The sequence below is a fragment of the Bufo bufo genome, chromosome 2, assembly GCF_905171765.1.
Source record: "Bufo bufo chromosome 2, aBufBuf1.1, whole genome shotgun sequence".
NCBI classification, from domain to species: domain Eukaryota; kingdom Metazoa; phylum Chordata; class Amphibia; order Anura; family Bufonidae; genus Bufo; species Bufo bufo.
Genome location: NC_053390.1, coordinates 403,994,358 through 404,014,938, shown reverse-complemented (window position 1 = coordinate 404,014,938; position 20,581 = coordinate 403,994,358). Strand labels below are relative to the sequence as shown.

Below are 20,581 nucleotides of genomic sequence, written 5' to 3'. Positions count from 1 at the left end.
CCTCAACTCTATACCCCAAATCCCAGTGACAGGTTCCCTTTAACCTTTATGCATCTATGGGAGCACCAGTTAGTTCAATGTGGGCACAGCATGGCACTGCATGGACAAGGTGTGACAAATGTGCAAAATTAGGCTCTATGTGGGCAAATTCAGTCACTTTCTGTGCATTGGTTAGTAGCCCCTTTAGAAATAGTGTGAAATGCACTTATATAGGGGCATTATTGGTGTCATTAGTACAAGGGCACTAACTGGCGAGTTTATGTGTTTGTGTCATATCGTCTACATGTGCATCTGTCTGTGTGTTAGATGTGAGCAAATCGATTAAGACAAGTTTCTCACAAAGGTGCTAGCCATTTTTCAGATCAGAAGACATTAAAGATGACGAAACAGGATCACATGACCCCAGGGCGCAGGCATTTGCAGCCAAAAAGGGAACATTTTGAGCATTAAAAAACCCCATACAAAATCAGAGAGTATAATTAGTTTTGCTTGTTACCACCAGCAGCCATGTGTTTACCCATAGCTATGTGTTCCTATCACTTTGACATTACTAATGAATTTTATACACAATTCCTCAGGACAATTAGGGGATTTTTGATTCAAGAAAACCAAATACAAATCAAATTTCAGAATTGCAGGAAATTCACTCATTACTAGTCTGTGTATGTGCCTATTGTGAGAGGACACATGTCTGTTCCATACAAAGTAAACCAACGGCAACTTATTAGTGGTGCAAGGTGACACATAATCAGGTTTTATTGAGAAGGTTGCAAACACAAAATAAAACAAAACAGCAAAAAAAAATCCTAGACCGTCCGTCATTTACTATACATCAGACGTCCCTGTCTGACAGCTGTAGAGCTTCTGTCTGCCTGCTTTTCAGAGCATACTTCGGCAACCTTTCTCATAGACTTCTCTACTCAGCTCTCACATACAGTAGATCTCCTTCCTGCGTCCTCACCTAGAGATCTACTTCTTGCTGCTCCACATCCATCTGTAAGAGACTGCACACCTAGTGCTTGACTGAACCCATCTGGCCTGTACTGGTAGACTGAGTCCCAGCCTTTCTTTCTCTCCACACCAGTTCCATGCTTCTGATCTTTCAGAAAATGATGGGGGTATTCTGAGAAACATATCAGTTTTGTGGTCTGCCAGTTACGGATCCGCAAAAATATGGATGTGGTTCGTGTGCATCCCGTACTTTTTGCAGGCCCCATTGAAAAAAATGCCTATTCTTGTACACAAAACGGACAAAAATAGGTAAAGTCCTATGATTCGCTACTCGACAACATGGATGCGGACTGCACAAGGATGAAATCCTAGTGCTATCCTCATTTTTTGTAGCCCCATAGAAATTAATGGGTCTTCGTGGGAACCTCAAAAAATGTGGATTGGAAGCAGACCAAAAATACAATCATGTGAATGTTCAGTGTTAGGCCTCATGCACACGACCGTATTTTTTTGCGGTCCGCAAAACGGGGTTCCGTTTTCCCGTGATCCGTGACCGTTTTTTCGTCCGTGGGTCTTTCTTGATTTTTGGAGGATCCACGGACATGAAAAAAAAGTCGTTTTGGTGTCCGCCTGGCCGTGCGGAGCCAAACGGATCCGTCCTGAATTACAATGCAAGTCAATGGGGACGGATCCGTTTGACGTTGACACAATATGGTGCCATTTCAAACGGATCCGTCCCCATTGACTTTCAATGTAAAGTCTGGAGTCCCTTTTATACCATCAGATCGGAGTTTTCTCCAATCCGATGGTATATTTTAACTTGAAGCGTCCCCATCACCATGGGAACGCCTCTATGTTAGAATATACTGTCGGATATGAGTTAGATCGTGAAACCTCATTTCCGACAGTATATTCTAACACAGAGGCGTTCCCATGGTGATGGGGACGCTTCTACTTAGAATATACTACAAACTGTGTACATGACTGCCCCCTGCTGCCTAGCAGCATCCGATCTCTTACAGGGGGCCGTGATCAGCACAATTAACCCCTCAGGTGCCGCACCTGAAGGGGTTAATTGTACTATCATATCCCCCTGTAAGAGATCAGGGCTGCCAGGCAGCAGGGGGCAGACCCCCCCCTCCCCAGTTTGAATATCATTGGTGGCCAGTGCGGCCCCCCCCCCCTTCCTCCCTCTATTGTAATAATTCGTTGGTGGCACAGTGTGCGCCCCCCCCCCCTTCCTCCCTCTATTGTAATAATTCGTTGGTGGCACAGTGTGCGCCCCCCCCCCCCCTTCCTCCCTCTATTGTAATAAATCGTTGGTGGCACAGTGTGCGCCCCCCATTGGCCCCCCCTCCCTCTATAGCATTAACAACATTGGTGGCCAGTGTGCGGCCTCCCATCTCCCCCCCCCCCCCCCGCCCGATCATTGGTGGCAGCGGGTTACTAGCAATAGTACAATAGTAAAAGATTCATACTTACCTGGGAGCTGCGATGTTCGTGTCCGGCCGGGAGCTCCTCCTACTAGTAAGTGACAGTTCATTTAGCAATGCGCCGTACAGACCTGAGGCTGTCACTTACCAGTAGGTGGAGCTCCCGGCCGGACACGAACATCGCAGCAGCAGCCAGCAGCAGGTAAGTATGAATCTTCTACTATTGTACTATTGCTAAGTAACCATGGCAACCAGGACTGTAGTAGCGTCCCGGTTGCCATGGTTACCGATCGGAGCCCCAGCGATTAAACTGGGACTCCGATCGGAACTCCGCTGCCACCAATGATGGGGGGGGGGAGATGGGAGGCCGCACACTGGCCACCAATGTTGTTAATGCTATAGAGGGAGGGGGGCCGATGGGGGGCGCACACTGTGCCACCAACGAATTATTACAATAGAGGGAGGGAGGGGGGGCGCACACTGTGCCACCAACGAATTATTACAATAGAGGGAGGGGGGGGGGGCCGCACTGGCCACCAATGATATTCAAACTGGGGAGGGGGGGGAGGGTCTGCCCCCTGCTGCCTGGCAGCCCTGATCTCTTACAGGGGGCCGTGATCAGCACAATTAACCCCTTCAGGTGCCGCACCTGAAGGGGTTAATTGTGCTGATCACGGCCCCCTGTAAGAGATAGGATGCTGCCAGGCAGCAGGGGGCAGTCTTGTACACAGTTTGTAGTGTATTCTAACTAGAAGCGTCCCCATCACCATGGGAACGCTTCTGTGTTAGAATATACTGTCGGTTCTGAGTTTTCACGAAGTGAAAACTCAGCTTTGAGAAAGCTTTTATGCAGACGGATCTTCGGATCCGTCTGTATAAAAACTAACCTACGGCCACGGATCACGGACACGGATGCCAATCTTGTGTGCATCCGTGTTCTTTCACGGACCCATTGACTTGAATTGGTCCGTGAACCGTTGGCCGTGAAAAAAATCGGACAGGTCATATTTTTTTCACGGCCAGGAAACACGGCTCACGGATGCGGCTGCCAAACGGTGCATTTTCCGTTGTTTCCACGGACCCATTGAAAGTCAATGGGTCCGCGAAAAAAAAACGGAAAACGGCACAACGGCCACGGATGCACACAACGGTCGTGTGCATGAGGCCTTAAAGAGGACCGGTGCGATGACACCGATTGCAGTCAAATGAGACCACGGCATCTGAAAGGTTAAAAAGCCGGAAGCGAGCTCTTCCCCGGCAGGAACACCTTCCCCTGACTGTGTTCCATAGTAGTAATATGCCAGAGCCTGTAGAGCCTAGGCGTATTACTGGTATATTCTAATGCAGGCCAATAATTACAAATATTATACAATACAACATGGTGACTTAGATAACAACCTGCACGGCACACTGCAGCTAATACTAGTATGTCACTACGCTCACTTTCCTGGCACTTTGTGATGGTCATTGCTAATACAGTGCATTCACAGCATACACCACGTACAGTATGTATCTGCAGTGTCTAACGTTTACTAAGAACTCTCCTGCCTCACTTGAGCATTTCATGCCCTACATTGTTTAATATGATCACTGCTATTGTTCCTTATTTACCATGGAGCTTTGCTCATGTCATAGGGGTTCTCCGGTAGCATATTGAAGCCGACAGAGTGGGTGGGGGGAAGGGGGGCGGAGCTGAGAGCCTCATACAAAGCCCTGCTCCTGATTGGCTGTTCACCAGGGAATTTTCCCCACCTTTTTGGCGGGATTCTGGCTACATATATTGAATGACCTAGCGGGCGTGCTACGGCCACACTAACAGCGGATGCCGCCACCCACCACATGATGTGTCATCCTGTCAATCTGTTATTTGTTGCTGTTAGGTAGCAGAGCTTTTGATACGCGTTGAGCGTGACTTAGGGTCCATTCACACGTCCGTGTGTGTTTTGCGGATCCACAGATCCGTGGATCTGCAAAACACGGACATCGGCGATGTGCGTTCCGCATTTTGAGGACCGCACATCGCCGGCACTTAATGGAAAGTGCCTATTCTTGTCCGCAAATGCGGGACCAGATATCAATAGGTTCTGTGTGTAGGGGGTACATCTTGGTATAACTCACCCACAGCTGACACCTATATTCGCTTAGGTGTAGCAGTGGTTGGCCCCCGCAGCCATTGAGCTTCACCACTGTTGATTTGCAAATTCTGAGCAGGATATTTGTGATAACTCCACTGTATTGCACTCATAGGGGGTTTACTGACCAGTGGGGGTTATTCAAATACCCCCGGTCAGCAGGTTCTCACATACTGGTGTTTTGCCTAAGTTAATGGAGCACCTTCTCCATTTTTAACTAATATTTGAATAAAGTTATTGGTTTAATTTTTATGTTTTCCTTAGGCAGTGACTTATTTCTACAGAGAATGTCTGCCATCTTAGGGTACTTTCCCACTAGCGTTTTTCTTTTCCGGCGCTGAGTTCCGTCCTAGGGGCTCAAATCCGGAAAAGAACTGATCAGTTTTATCCCCATGCATTCTGAATGGAGAGTAATCCGTTCAGGATGCATCAGGATGTCTTTAGTTCAGTCTTTTTGACTGATCAGGCTTTTCAGAAAACCGTAGCATGCTGTATTTTTACCTCCGGCCAAAAATCCTGAACACTTTGACTGAACGCCGGATCCGGTCTTTTTCCCATTGACTTGCATTAACGTCGGATCCGGCGCCGTGTGTTCAGTCAGACCGGATCCGGCTTTTGCATGTTAAACCCGAAAAATGTGAAAAAAAAGTTAAAGTCCATAAATGGCGGATCTGTTTTTTCCAATGCATTTTTTCATTGTGATCAAAAACCTGATCAGGATTCAAATGTAATCCGTTTTCACAAGTTTTTCTGGATCCGGCGGGCAGTTCCGGTGTTGGAATTGAACGCCGGATTTAAACAACGCTAGTGTGAAAGTAGCCTTATATTGTTCAGTGAGCCTTATACTGAAATCACCCCCTTTCCCCAAAATAAAGAAATAAAATATATATTATAGGCACTGCTGCTTTAGAAAATGACTGTACTATTAAAATATAAAAAAAATTTGTCCCAAACAGCGAAAGCAGCATAATGAATAAAAAATCTAAATGGCAGATTTGGCGTTTTTTCATTGCTTCACCTCCCCAAAAAATGAATAACAAGTGATCAAAAAGTTGTACCAATAAATAAAAACAAGAGATTGTCCCGCAAAAAATGAGCCCTCACAAAGCTCTGTCGATGTAACTATAAAAAAGTTATGGGGGGCAGAATATGGCAGTGAAAAAAAATAAAATCATTTTTCCAAAGTTTTTAATTTTTTTTCAGTATCAAAACACAAAAGACAAACTATATAAATCTTGTACCATTGTAATTGTACTGACCCAGAGAATGAAGGGCACAGGTCAGCTTTACTGTATAGTAACATAGTAGTAATATATAAGGCCAAAAAATACATTTGTCCATCCAGTTCGGCCTGTTATCCTGCAAGTTGATCCAGAGGAAGGCAAAAAAAAAACTGTGAGGTAGAAGCCAATTTTCCCCTCTTTAGGCCTCCTGCACACGACCGTTGTGTGCACCCGTGGCCGTTGTGCCGTTTTCCGTTTTTTTCGCGGACCCATTGACTTTCAATGGGTCCGTGGAAAAATCGGAAAATGCACCATTTTGCAGCCGCATCCGTGATCCGTGTTTCCTGGCCGTGAAAAAAATATGACCTGTCCTATTTTTTTCACGGCCAACGGTTCACGGACCCATTCAAGTCAATGGGTCCGTGAAAGAACACGGATGCACACAAGATTGGCATCCGTGTCCGTGATCCGTGGCCGTAGGTTAGTTTTTATACAGACGGATCCGAAGATCCGTCTGTATAAAAGCTTTTTCAAAGCTGAGTTTTCACTTCGTGAAAACTCAGAACCGACAGTATATTCTAACACAGAAGCGTTCCCATGGTGATGGGGACGCTTCTAGTTAGAATACACTACAAACTGTGTACAAGACTGCCCCCTGCTGCCTGGCAGCACCCGATCTCTTACAGGGGGCCGTGATCAGCACAATTAACCCCTTCAGGTGCGGCACCTGAAGGGGTTAATTGTGCTGATCACGGCCCCCTGTAAGAGATCAGGGCTGCCAGGCAGCAGGGGGCAGACCCTCCCCCCCCTCCCCAGTTTGAATATCATTGGTGGCCAGTGCGGCCCCCCCCCCCTCTATTGTAATAATAGGTTGGTGGCCAGTGCGGCCCCCCCCTCCCTCTATTGTAATAATTCGTTGGTGGCACAGTGTGCGCCCCCCCCTCCCTCCCTCTATTGTAATAATTCGTTGGTGGCACAGTGTGCGCCCCCCATCGGCCCCCCCTCCCTCTATAGCATTAACAACATTGGTGGCCAGTGTGCGGCCTCCCATCTCCCCCCCCCCCCCATCATTGGTGGCAGCGGAGTTCCGATCGGAGTCCCAGTTTATTCGCTGGGGCTCCGATCGGTAACCATGGCAACCAGGACGCTACTACAGTCCTGGTTGCCATGGTTACTTAGCAATAGTACAATAGTAGAAGATTCATACTTACCGGCTGCTGCGATGTTCGTGTCCGGCCGGGAGCTCCACCTACTGGTAAGTGTCATTGCTAAATGAACTGTCACTTACCAGTAGGAGGAGCTCCCGGCCGGAAGCAGACATCGCAGCTCCCAGGTAAGTATGAATCTTTTACTATTGTACTATTGCTAGTAACCCGCTGCCACCAATGATCGGGGGGGGGGGGTAGATGGGAGGCTGCACACTGGCCACCAATGTTGTTAATGCTATAGAGGGAGGGGGGCCAATGGGGGGCGCACACTGTGCCACCAACGATTACAATAGAGGGAGGAAGGGGGGGGGCGCACACTGTGCCACCAACGAATTATTACAATAGAGGGAGGAAGGGGGGGCGCACACTGTGCCACCAACGATTTATTACAATAGAGGGAGGAAGGGGGGGGGCGCACACTGTGCCACCAACGATTTATTACAATAGAGGGAGGAAGGGGGGGGGGCGGGGGGGCGCACACTGTGCCACCAAGGAATTATTACAATAGAGGGAGGAAGGGGGGGGGCCGCACTGGCCACCAATGATATTCAAACTGGGGAGGGGGGAGGGGGGGGTCTGCCCCCTGCTGCCTGGCAGCCCTGATCTCTTACAGGGGGATATGATAGCACAATTAACCCCTTCAGGTGCGGCACCTGAAGGGTTAATTGTGCTGATCACAGCCCCCTGTAAGAGATCGGATGCTGGGGGCAGTCATGTACACAGTTTGTAGTATATTCTAACTAGAAGCGTCCCCATCACCATGGGAACGCCTCTGTGTTAGAATATACTGTTTCACGATCTAACTCATATCCGACAGTATATTCTAACATAGAGGCGTTCCCATGGTGATAGGGACGCTTCAAGTTAAAATATACCATCGGATTGGAGAAAACTCCGATCCGATGGTATAAAAGGGACTCCAGACTTTACATTGAAAGTCAATGGGGACGGATCCGTTTGAAATGGCACCATATTGTGTCAACGTCAAACGGATCCGTCCCTATTGACTTGCATTGTAATTCAGGACGGATCCGTTTGGCTCCGCACGGCCAGGCGGACACCAAAACGACTTTTTTTTCATGTCCGTGGATCCTCCAAAAATCAAGGAAGACCCACGGACGAAAAAACGGTCACAGATCACGGAAAAACGGGACCCGTTTTTGCGGACCGCAAAAAAATACGTTCGTGTGCAGGAGGCCTTAGGGGAATAAAAAAAATTCCTTCCTGACTCCAATCAGGCAATCAGAATAACTCCCTGGATCAACGGGTAGCTATAGCCCAGTATAGTGAATGTTTTAAACACAAATAGGGAGATTTATCAAACTGGTGTAAAATAGAACAGGCTTAGTTGCCCATAGGAACCAATCATATTCCACCTTTCATTTTCGAAATGAGCTCTGAAAAATGAAAAGTTGAATCTGATTGGTTGCTATGGGTAAGTACGCCAGTTCTACTTTACACCAGTTTTATAAATGACCCCCAAAATCTATAAAAATGTGGAAGAATTGTGTTTTTTTCCCAATTCCACCGCATTTAAAATTTTCTTCCAGCTTCCCACTACATCATATGCAATATTAAATGGGGCCATTAGAAAGTACAACTTGTCCTACAAATAAGCGCTTACATGGCTATGTGAACTGAAAAATAAAAAAAAGTTATGACTCTGAGAAGGAGGGGAGTGAAAAACAACAATGGAAAAAACTGAAAATAACCATGTCAGGAAGGGGAAGAGTCCAGAAGCTACAATGAAATTCATGAAGACATCAGCTTTATTGTATCCAAGTTAAACACATCCATACACCAATATAATGCCTACTTTTGCTGCTGATCTCCTGGGAGCATTGAAAGCAACCTTGAGATTATCATCACAGAAAGGTATGTCATGGTAAGACAACTAACAGCCACCCATGACTTATATTTTCATAACTGGGCAGCAAAAGGTTAAATGAAAGTAGGATATGCTTTGACTTTATAGGTTTCTGTATACACGCCAATAATAATATCTATGTGCCGGTAATACTTACGTTCTTCACAAAGCCTTCCCATCCAACCTTCAGGACAGGAACATGCATTTGGCCTTTCACATACACCACCATTCTGACATGGAAATCTGCATACAGCTTTAAGGGGAACAACAAAAATAAGTACTCTGTTACATACACAGATACAAATATAAAAAAAATCTGTGTCTACCTTCAAAGTACTATGATTCACCAAAATGCAGTAATATCTAGAAAACTCCCCCAGCTAAGGGCTTATTCACAGGCATATGAGTCTTCTTCTCTTGTGAGACTTCTGTCTGTCTTCTCCACGGTTAGTACATGTATTTACCGTATTGACTTTAATATGTTTATTCGCACATTGGTGGAAAAACAATGGAGACGTACACTACTTTGGTCTGTATTGCAGACCAGATACACCCATAGAAGTCTGTGGGTTCATGAAAACCAAGGACAAAAAGTGGATTCCCTTTTCAGCAAAGCAGTGCAGAAAATGAATATATGAACCAAACATTGACCCTTCAGGGACATTTTCACAGACAAAACACTGAATGTCTTGTCATGTACTGTACATAGACGTGTCAATAAGCTCTCACAGGTATACAACAATATTGAGAAGTAAAGCAAATACGGAGAAAGGTTTTGTAAGGATAAAATTTTCTAACAGTAAGGCTAGCGCTTTGAGATCCGGTAGGCTGTTCTACGTGGAAACAGCCTGCCGGATATCTCTGCATTCCAGCTTTGCTGAAAGCTACCGCATCGCCGCCCGGCCCCATTCACTATAATGGGGACCGTAGGAGATCCGGCTGCAACGCGGCAAATATGAAGAGAATCACCCGCCCAAAAACCTCTACATGCAACGGTTGTCATCCAGCCGATTCTCACCATGTTTGCCAGGTTGCGGACAGATCTCCGCTTGTCCCCCTTACAGTGAATAGGGCCGGCGGGTGTCAGGTAGAATCTGGCAGTGTCGGATGCAGACATCGTCGTCAGGCTGGGCCCTGCCGCAACAGCCTGCTGGAAATGTCTAAAGCAAATGAGAAACTTGCCTAAGCTAAGTAATATTTGTCACTGGGACTGTCAGTATCCCACACTAGTAAATGATGACATCTAAATCGTATTATGGAACGTTATATGAATATCTGAATATTCAAATATATTGTACATTCAAATTCTTTGAGGTATAAGCCACTTTATGAATTCAGCTGGCAGCATAATATTGATGTTACTATTATACATGAACGCTCGACACATTTATAAGATATAACCCTGCAACACCAAGTGAGAAAATCAAGAATTTAGTCTGAGATGCAGAACTACTGAAAGCCTAACTGCACATCAAATCTGAAAATGTAAGCAAAGGCGGAAAGCCACAAAATAATAATTCCCATTAATGAGATGCAAAATACCTGCCAGTTTTAGTCAAGATGAGGACACTATCAAATGTATCAGCATGACACCTGAATTTTCAGGTTTATGTGGCTTTTTAGACTTTAAATTCCTTGAAGACTGGGGTATTTTCCACCCTGCCCTGCAAAAGGTAGCAGTTTTTAGTACTTACTGTTTTAACAGGTACTGTGTGATTTCTTGGCCATCTCAATATATTAGTATATGGTATTAAATATACATTTTTTTTATCTGTGTACCATTTTTAGAGTGATTTCATACGTTTGTTTGAAAAACTTGGATTTTTTTTTTGCAGCTTTTTTGAGAAAAAATTGCTGTGGCAGGTGGATGTATCAGTGCAGTATTCCCCTTACATCCTTTATGTACTTACTAGAATGGGGCTTCTCTGGCAATCTTCTACTCTCTCAAAGTCCTGGGGGCTTAAGCCTAGTTCACACGAACGTATGGCTTTTATAGTTTTTTGCGGTCCGTTTTTCACGGATCCGTTGTTCCATTTTTGAGTTCCGTTGTGTTTCCGTTTTTCCGTTCTGTTTTTCCGTATGGCATATACAGTATACAGTAATTACATAGAAGAAATTGGTCTGGGCATAACATTTTCAATAGATGGTTCCGCAAAAACGAAACGTATACGGAAGACATACGGATGCATTTCCGTATGTGTTCGTTTTTTTGCGGACCCATTGACTTGAATGGAGCCACGGAACGTGATTTGCGGGCAATAATAGGACGTTCTATCTTTCAACGGAACGGAAATACGCAAACGGAATGCATACGGAGTACATTCAGTTTTTTTTGCGGAACCATTGAAATGAATGTAAACGGACCGTATACGGAACCCAAAAAAACGGCCCGTACACTCTCATCCCTGTAGATCAGTGGCCTGTGAGTGTAATTTCACATGCAACAGATTCCCTGTCATCTTCTGTTTCCCTCTTGAGCAGTGAGACCAGAAGTGACATTACTGAAACCTTCCAGAGCTGGAACTAACTGGCGTTTTTAACTTCTGGTTTTCTTACATCATATTATTTGGAAATTGCCTTATATGACCCTTCCCAGACATATGGGCTGCAAATATTGCTTTTCTAAGATCATTCTTAATGTCTTTCCTTCTTGCTATTGTGTTAACACACTCCTGATTGCTCCAGACCAGCAAACTGACAAAACTTCTGTTTTTATAGAGATGTTCACACTTGTGGATGCTCAGTTAGTCAAGGGCGTTTGATTAGCAGGACCTGGCTCCTACTTACCCTCTTAACTCCCGGGGAGGCACTAAAGGTGTACTTCATTTTTTACATACAGCTTCTGCAGTTTGGCCTAGTTTTTATTAACCCCTTCACTCATTTGGGCATAACTATACGTCTGAATCGCATGTAATTTAGTGCATTTGGGCGTACAGTTACGCCCTAGCTTCAAGCTGTCACCGCAGCACCAGCCACAGTGACAGGGAGGCAATTACAACTGTCTCTGGCAGCTGCCCAGCATAGCTCGCCAGTGTATCGTCAGACTGCGGTGTCAGAATTTGGCTTCAGACTGTGGTGTCAGACTTTGGGAAATGGTGTCAGGCAATGAATTCAGTGTCAGGAGATGGAGGATCGGGCCTGTGATCCTGATCAGAAATCACAGATCCCAGTGGGTGATCGGTGGGTGAGTGACAAGTGGGATGGGGGGGGGGCAGATCAGGGGGTTCAATCATAAATTTTTCACAATTTTCTTTCACACAGGGCCTCTTTACAGGCTTTACAGCAGCAATCTCCTTCTCTGACAAGCTCTGTGACAGAATGGAGCTTGTAAGAACTGGAGATGCCAGCTAATCCAGCTTTCAGTGCTATGATTGGCCAGTGTAAGGGATCCTCCATGGGGACCAGCGGGGGCGGCGAGGATCCAGCCGCGCATGCCTCCTAGGCATGGCCGGCGTCCTCCGTCCCTTAGACAACAAGCAGCAGGAGAGCTGAGCGCCGATAAGGATGATCAGCGCTCAGCTATGTTGGGCTGTGTTATGCGAGTCACATGTCGCTGGCCACATCATGTGACTCACCAGTCTGGGCTATTCAAACAGGCAGTCTGCTGGCCACAGGTTGCCTTTGGTTTGTCTTTCTACCTTCACCAGCGTTCCTAATTACCTTGCTATTTTGTTTGGACCTCGGCTTTGTTTCTGACCTAGACCTTGTTATCTCCTTGGAATTGACGTGATCTCTCGGCTTCTGACTTCGGTTTGTTTTGACCTTGCTATTGTGTTTTTCCCTTGTGTACCTGCGTGACCTCCTGGCTTTGACCTTTGCTTCCCTGACTCTGTTACATATTACTTTAGCACTCTTTAGGCCCCTGCACATATCTAAGCTAGGGACCACCGCCAAGTTGTACGCCGTCAGTTAGGACGGGCCTTGCAAGTAGGTAGGGACAGAGGTGCGGGTGGAGATCAGGGCTGCACTCTTCCCTCCCTACGTGACAGAACCCCTCTCCAGTTTGCATCGGCAGCAGGGGGTGGGGATAGCTGGAAGCTTATGAATATGAGGACTCCCGAGCGTGTGCACTGTATTCTCTATACCAGTTTAGGCTGCCCTCCCGCCAACAGGCTTGGAACATTTATTTTGTTTTACACCAGTTTCTGGCATAATATAAGACTGAAATCTACACTGGCTGATCACAGAGTGTAAAACGCTGGTCTTTGATAAATTCCCTCCATAATGTTTTTCACAAAATTTGCAATACTAAGTGCAAAGTGTCAGTGCTTTCTTTAAAGGGTTTCTGTTCTGAGAAAAATGGTTATGTAGCTGGTTGACATTAGCGAGGTGCTAATGTCAGCAGTACATAACTGTATGAATTATATCTCACTGCCTGCCGCCGTTCGCGCTAAATAATGACTTTTATAATATGCTAATGAGCCTCTAGGTGCTAGTGGAGCACCTAGAGGCTCCGTCTTCTCACCCTTTGGCACGCCCATGTACAGTTGATTGACGTCCGAGTTCTCCTCAGTGTCCCGTAAATCCCGCGCCTGTGCCGTACCATTTAGTATTCAGAGCAGTGAGTGAAGGACGAGCTCCTACTGCCAGCTTCCTTCACTGCAGGCGCAGTGAGGAAGCTGGCAGCAGGAGTGCGTCCTTCACTCACTGCGCCTGCGCCGAATACTAAACGGGACGGCGCAGGCGTGGGATTTACGGGACACTGAGGAGAACTCGGACGTCAATCAACTGTACATGGGCGTGCCAAACGGTAAGAGGACGGAGCCTCTAGGTGCTACAGCAACGCCCCACTAGCACCTAGAGGCTCATTCGCATATTAGAAAAGTCATTATTTAGCGCGAACGGCGCAGGCAGGGAGATACAGTTATGTACTGCTGACATTAGCACATCGCTAATGTCAGTCAGCTACATAACCATTTTTCTGATGACAGAAACCCTTTAACAACTTGGGAAGACAAGAGGCGTGAGACGTACTGTTAATGATAAAAAATAAAAAATAAAAAAATATCTGCTTGACAAACAGCTTAGGGTACTTTCACACTTGCGGCAAAGGAATCCGGCAGGCAGTTCCGTCGCCGGAACTGCCTACCGTATCCGTCAAAACATATGCAAACTGATGGCATTTGTCAGACTGATCAGGATCCTGATCCGCCTGACAAATGCATTGAAAGGACAGATCCGTCTCTCCGGTGTCATCCGGAAAAACGGATCCGGCATAAAAAAAATTCACATTTGTTGTGGTCTGAGCATGCGCAGACCGCAATGCCGTATCCGTTTTGCCAGAACACTCAGGCATTAATGCATTTCAATGGGAAAAAATGCCAGATCCGGCATTCCGGCAAGTGTTCCGGAATTTTGGCCTGAGATAAAACCGCTGCATGCTGCGGTATGCTGCGGTATTATCTCCGTCCTGAAAAGGCAAAAACACTGAACTGAAGACATCCTGATGCATCCTGAACGGATCGCTCTCAATTCAGAATGCATTAGGATAAAACTGATCAGTTCTTTTCCGGTATAGAGCCCCTAGGAAGGAACTCTATGCCGGAAAAGAATAACGCTAGTGTGAAAGTACCCTTACACGGTAGTTTCTTGGTCTGCCTGGTAGGTTAAGGACTGTGGATTGAGCAAAAGATGTAACTCTTATGCTTTTTAACCACCCCCAAATAATGACACACATGTACATTACATGGGAGTGTATGTAGCATGCTCCAGGGATGAGCCCAATCCATACACGGCCAGTGCTGCCTGTGTTACACAGTTAACACCTGCCTGCAATGGTCAGGATTGAAGCTAAGTACGATCCTGACCATTTAAGCCCTTAGATGCCACTGTGAATAGCAACTGCCGCATCTAAGTGGTTAGAGGCAGGGGGCTCCTTGTAATCTGTCCTTACAACTGCGGGGTGTAACATGGCTGTCAGGGCAGCCGAGGGCCTAGTGAAGTATCCCTGTTACAGCCTGCCAGGGATGGATTATCAACATGTTTTCTGAATAACAGCAGCAATATAAAAATATGCTACAAAACTGTACAGTATGTGTGAAAGTTTAATGTTAAATATAGGTAAAGCATGGAAGTTAGCGGTAATCTGTGTGAGTGTGCAACATGCACCCTCGGACACAACATGTACAGCAGTGTTTCCAGAGCTTCCATTTGAAGAATCCTTCATGGAATCCGTAGTAGATATGGATTCAAATTTGTACATGCCAGAAATCTTTAATTGGGCTAATTTGCACGTGACTACCAGCCATAGTTTCTACGCAAAAATCACACCAAAAATTAACATGTTAACTTTTTTACCACAAAGCAGATTTCAAAAGTGAGCTACATGGGCTAAGGCGGTTTACCCCCGAAAACAACTCATTACATGCGGTTTTTCTGCAAAGAATCCACCATGTGAACATACACATATGGAAAATCCTCCATGTGAATATACCCTAAGGCAGGTTTCATGTCACCATTTAGCTTTCTGTCCTTCTGATCCATCAGAAGAACCGAAAAAAAAAGGATCCGTTATTTTGAATATCAGCTATGATCAGTTTGCATCTGTTTTTGTCAGTTCTGTCAGAGATAAGTAAGGCTGCGTTCACATCTGCTCTGTAAACTCCAGCAGTCTGTCCCAGTGGAGGATCAGACTGCCGAAGTTCACTGTATCCAGCATAGCTGGTTACTACCGTGCACCGTCGGATCCCCATTCACTATAATGTGATCCGTTCACTTTCTGGCATATATGACGACTTTCGGACACACAAAAAGTGCTGCGTGTTGTATTTTTTGTCCGACTGAAAGCCGGCATATATGCTATATACAGTGGGGCTCATTTACTAATGGACTTGTGACGCTTTTAAATATAAAAAACTGACACAAGTCCTCTTTTTTGTCAGGCGGTACGACACAATTTTGATGTAGGGCCAGTTTTGCGCCTTGTGCACCAGTTGGGTGTGACAGTGTTGGGGGCCATGCCGGGGCTGGGACTCCAGCCCAGGCAAATTTACATACATTTGCGCCAGAGGCTGGTGTAGTTTTTACTTCAGGCTCACGGACTGCCACAGATGCACCAAATTTATGACTAGGCGCATGCCTGGTCATAAATTAGACGTATCTAGTGGCAGTGCAGAGGAGAAAACTAAGATCGGCGTAAAAAAATGGTCTTAGTAAATGTGCCCCAGTGACTGGAACAGAGTGCCGGAGTTCACAACACAGATGTGAACCCGCCCTTATTTTGTATGGGAGAAAAAGTGCTGCAAAAAGTACTTTTTCTCCAGTCAAAAATGACACAAACTGAAGTGACACAAACTGATGCAAACTCATAACTAGAGATGAGCGAATTTCTCAGAAATTTGATTCAGTCGGTTCGCCGAATTTTCCGAAAAGATTTGATTTGATCCGAATTTATTTGTGGCGAATTGTGTTAAAAAACTGCTATTTCCTGTCTGCAGAGAGCCTGCATAGTGGGGTAGAACACTGTGCCTTGCAGTAACACGCATAGGGAGTCTGCTGTGGTAGTGAAACAATACTGTGAGTCAGTATGGCAATGGCATGCAGATGACAGGCGTCACTCTTAGAATCACTGCATACTTCACTTATTTGGGCAGCCACTGGGCCAAAACTGACCAAATAACTTAAGTGTGAACTCAGCCTTACAGGTCGATGTTAGTGTCAAGAAGAAGTGCACTCCTTTTACACCATCATCAGCTGATTCCACATAGATGTCTACAGACCCTGTTCTATTAAATGCTTATACAAGTAGAGCCCCCCGACAGAGTGGAGAGGGTGTCAGCAGTAAGTTTGTGTTGACGTCACTGATTATTTTGCCCTTCCTCTAATCTGTCAGAACATTAACCCCTAAAAAAAGGATCCTGTCTATTGAGCATCTGCCTTCACTCGGTCAGCATTTTGTCAGTAATCTATCAGTATTGCTAAAGCCAAAAAACCAGGAGTGGATCCAAAACAGAGATGACACTTGAATAGAATATTTGCATGTCCTCTGTGTTTTGTACCCACTCCTGCTTTTGGCTACCAAATCATAACCCAATTCTGATGGGACCATACAGGCCTTGCAGCTGCTACATAGACAGGATCCATTGTGCGTCTCATTTTTCCTTCCTTCTGACAGATCAGAAGAAGGGTCAAAAAAATGATGATGTCAACCAGGCCAAAAAGGCAAAATAGTGGCCCAGTCATGAACTAGGGAGAGTAAGAAAAGCATGAGAAGTCCACAGAGTGGCCCAATGACATAGTGGTGAGGTGGCAGCAGCATGAGAAGTCCACAGAGTGGATCAGTGACATAGTGGTTATGTGGCAGCAGCATGAGGAGACCACAGAGTGGTGAAGTGGCAAAAGCATGAGTAGACCACAGAGTGACCCAGTGACATAGTGGTGAGGTGGCAGCAGCATGAGGAGACCACAGAGTGGTGATGTGGCAGCAGCATGAGGAAACCATAGAGTGGTACGGTGGCAGCAGAATGAGGAGACCACAGAATGGTCAAGTGGCAGCAGCATGAGGAGACCACAGAGTGGTGAAGTGGCAGCAACATGAGGAGACCACAGTGTGGCCCAGTGACATAGCGGTGAGGTGGCAGCAGCATGAGGAGACCACAGAGTGGTGAAGTGGCAGCAGCATGAAGAGACCACAGGGTGGCCCAAAGACATAGTGTTGAGGTGGCAGCAGCATGAGGAGACCACAGAGTGGTGATGTGGCAGCAGCATGAGGAGACCACAGAGTTGCCCAGTGACATAGTTGTGAGGTTGCAGCAGCATGAAGAGACCACAGAGTGGTGAAGTGGCACTGGCATGAGGAGACCACACAGTGGCCCAGTGACATAGTGGTGAGGTGGCAGCAGCACAAGGAGACCACAGAGGGGCCCAATGACATAGTGGTGAGGTGGCAACAGCATGAGGAGACCACAGAGTGGGCCAGAGACATAGTGTTGAGGTGGCAGCAGCATGAGGAGACCACAGAGTGAGGTGGCAGCAGCAAGAGGAGACCACAGAGTGGCCCAGTGACAGAGTGTGGAGGTAGGGGCAATACCAGTACCTCCTGAAGATAGTGGATGACTGTAGGAGCACCTGGCAGCAGGTGTGGAATCAGGCGGGTGGCAGCATCAGAATAGTAGCTGAAGCAGGTAGCCAGAAAAAAACAGGTCTCTTTTGTCAAAGTGTTGGTGTGGCACCATGTATGATCTAGTCTGATAGATCAGTCATTGGTGTTTGAAAATCCTGGCTGATCCATGCCTGATTCCTTTTCACAAAGGTCAGTTTCTCTACATTTTGGGTGAACAGGCGAGTTCTCCTTGGGGTAACTATGGCCCCCGCCGCACTAAACACCCACTCGGATGCCACACTGCTGGCAGGGCAGGAAAGCTTGTCCAGATAAAACTTGGCCACGTGCAATAATAAATCGAGTTTGGCTGCCCAGTAGTCCAGGAGATCTTCAATGACGGGTATCAGGGTGCACTCCAAGTATGCCACAACCTGCTGGTTCATGTTCTGCTCTGTCTAGCTGCTGCTGCTGGTGGTGAGTAGTTTCTTCAGTAGGTGGGTGAAGAAAAATGCTCATCAGCGACTCTAGGATCAAGTTGCTGCTGATGGAGCTGGTATTGCTTCTGCCCCCCCCCCCCTCCTCAGCAACCATGACAGTGGAACGTGAGCGCAGAGGGCCCCCCGGTCAGACCTGTGTGAGGATGGGAGATGACGCACATAGGCAGTGGCCAACTGACTACATAGGATGTCTCGATAGTATTTCAGTTTGTTCTCCCTCTCAGCAGGTGTGAAAATGGACCCCATTTTGGACCGGTAGCAAGGATCTAACATGGTGGAGAGCCAGAAGTCTTCCCTCTGCCGAATAGTGACAATTCAGCTGTCACTACCCAAGCAAGTGAGCATGCATTGGGCCATTTGTGCAAGTGACTCGGGGGGGACTCCCTGCCTCCATCTCCACTGCATACTGACATGGTGTGCCTGGGTCCTCTGCCTCGTCTTCCTCATCGCCCTGTAGCTCCTCTGGCTGCTCCTGCTCCTCCTCTCCTTTCACCTGTGTAGATAAACCACCCATTTCTCTACGCATTGCTTGAGCTCGAAAGTCCTCCTCCTCCTGTTCAGCCCCCACAGGGCTCATGTGGCCGTAAGATGTAGTCGCCACATCTCCTGTTCCCTGACCTGACAGATTTAGCAGCATCTGATCCAGGACATGAATCAGTGGAATGACATTGTTCATCCCTTAGTCCTGGCGACTGACAAATAAAGTGGCCTCCTCAAAGGGTCTGAGCAAACAGCAGGTGTCACCAATGATCTGCCACTAGCTAACATCGAAGTTACACAGGAGACAGGAGTTGATGATACAGGAGTTCTTGATGATACAGGAGTACCTATGTCCGCCTGTATCATCAAGAAATCGCTTATGGCCCAACATATGGAGGGTGTAATTCCAATGGGTGTAAACGTGGCATATCAGACTATGTTAGGGAACGCCTTTCTGTCACTGCAGCTCAAAAAGCTTTTGCTTTGTGGTGTACAAGTGGCTGAAGTGCATGCAAAGCTTCCTGGCCATTTTCAGGATCTCTTGCAGATGGGCAGAAGTCTTCAGGAACCGCTTGACAACCAGATTGAACACTCAGCCCTTCTTGATGCAGCGCCAACACCATGATCTTCCCGTCTTCAGTCACCATGGTTCCGATTTTGAGTTGTCGAGGAGAAAGCAAGGATTTGATTTTTTGATGAAGGACGCAGATCAGTTCCTCCCCTGTGTGACTCTGTTTGCCCAGGCAAAGTAGGTGCAGTGGAGGCTGAGGACACAGTGGAGGATTAGGAGGCAGAGGATCAACGGTGTGAGAATGGGGAGGCGGAAGCGGTGTCACCTGGCCAAGTTTCTAGTGTAGCTGGGCAGGAACCACATTTACCCAGTGGGCCATAAAGGACATATATTGTCCTTGACTGTAGTTACAGCTCCACACGTTGGCACTGCCGTCACTTTGGCAGACACTGACAGGCTCAAGGACTGGCCCACCTTCCGTTATACATATGTGCCCAGGGCTGGTACTGCCTTTTTGGCAAAGAAATTACAGCTTTGGACTCTCCACCTGTGCTCGGCACAAGCCATCAGTTCTCTGAAAGCTGCAGAGTCCACCACTTGGAAAGGGAGGGACCGCAGCACCAGCAACTTGGCCAGGAGCACATTCAGCTTATGCGCCGCCGGATGAGTGCACACATACTGTTGTCTCTTGGCAATCTCTTCGTTGATCCTTTGCTGACGGAATGACTGATGAGGAGCAGGAGCATCAGGACCAGCAGATGATGGGAAGGACAGACACATTTCTTTTGGCTGAGGTGGTGGAATCTTGATTGCATGAAATTGGGTGAGTGCCACTGGGTGATGCAGCAGTTGCTGCAGCAGGCTGAACCACCACATAGGAGCCACGGTTCTCCCAGGCCAACATGGCACCCTGGCCACGCTTCACCTTCTGCCCACAAATCCGGCAAATGGCCATGTTCACCTCCTCCGGCAGCCTACCAAAAAATTGCCACACCCTAGAGTATGGCATTTTCCCACCAACACCTGCTCCCACGTGACTCTCCTCATCACTTCTTGCCCGCCTACCGGAGGAAGCTGCAGATGTCTCCTCCAGATCTTGGCTGGGCAGTAGCTGCTGACAATTCTCTAGTAGTTTGTCCTCGCTAAAAAATTGGAGCCGAGCCTACAGCATATAATACTTCTCATGCTGAGGGAGCTGAAAATTACAGAGGAAGGTTCAGGACAGGTGAGGGCATAGGG

At 46.9% G+C, this 20,581-nt stretch overlaps 1 protein-coding gene across 4 annotated transcripts in view; it reads right to left on the bottom strand.

Moving 5' to 3' along the window:
* Positions 1 to 20,581, bottom strand: part of SVEP1 (sushi, von Willebrand factor type A, EGF and pentraxin domain containing 1) — a 459,579-nt gene that overhangs the window by 16,987 nt on the left and 422,011 nt on the right. For 3 of the 4 annotated variants that reach the window (XM_040417268.1, XM_040417270.1, XM_040417273.1), the window contains one exon: positions 8,972 to 9,067. The exons of the other annotated variant lie outside the window; for it this stretch is intronic. In XM_040417268.1, coding sequence (XP_040273202.1) covers positions 8,972 to 9,067 — 96 coding nt within the window. The remainder of the gene's footprint in view (positions 1 to 8,971; positions 9,068 to 20,581) is intronic. 4 annotated transcript variants of the gene reach the window in all.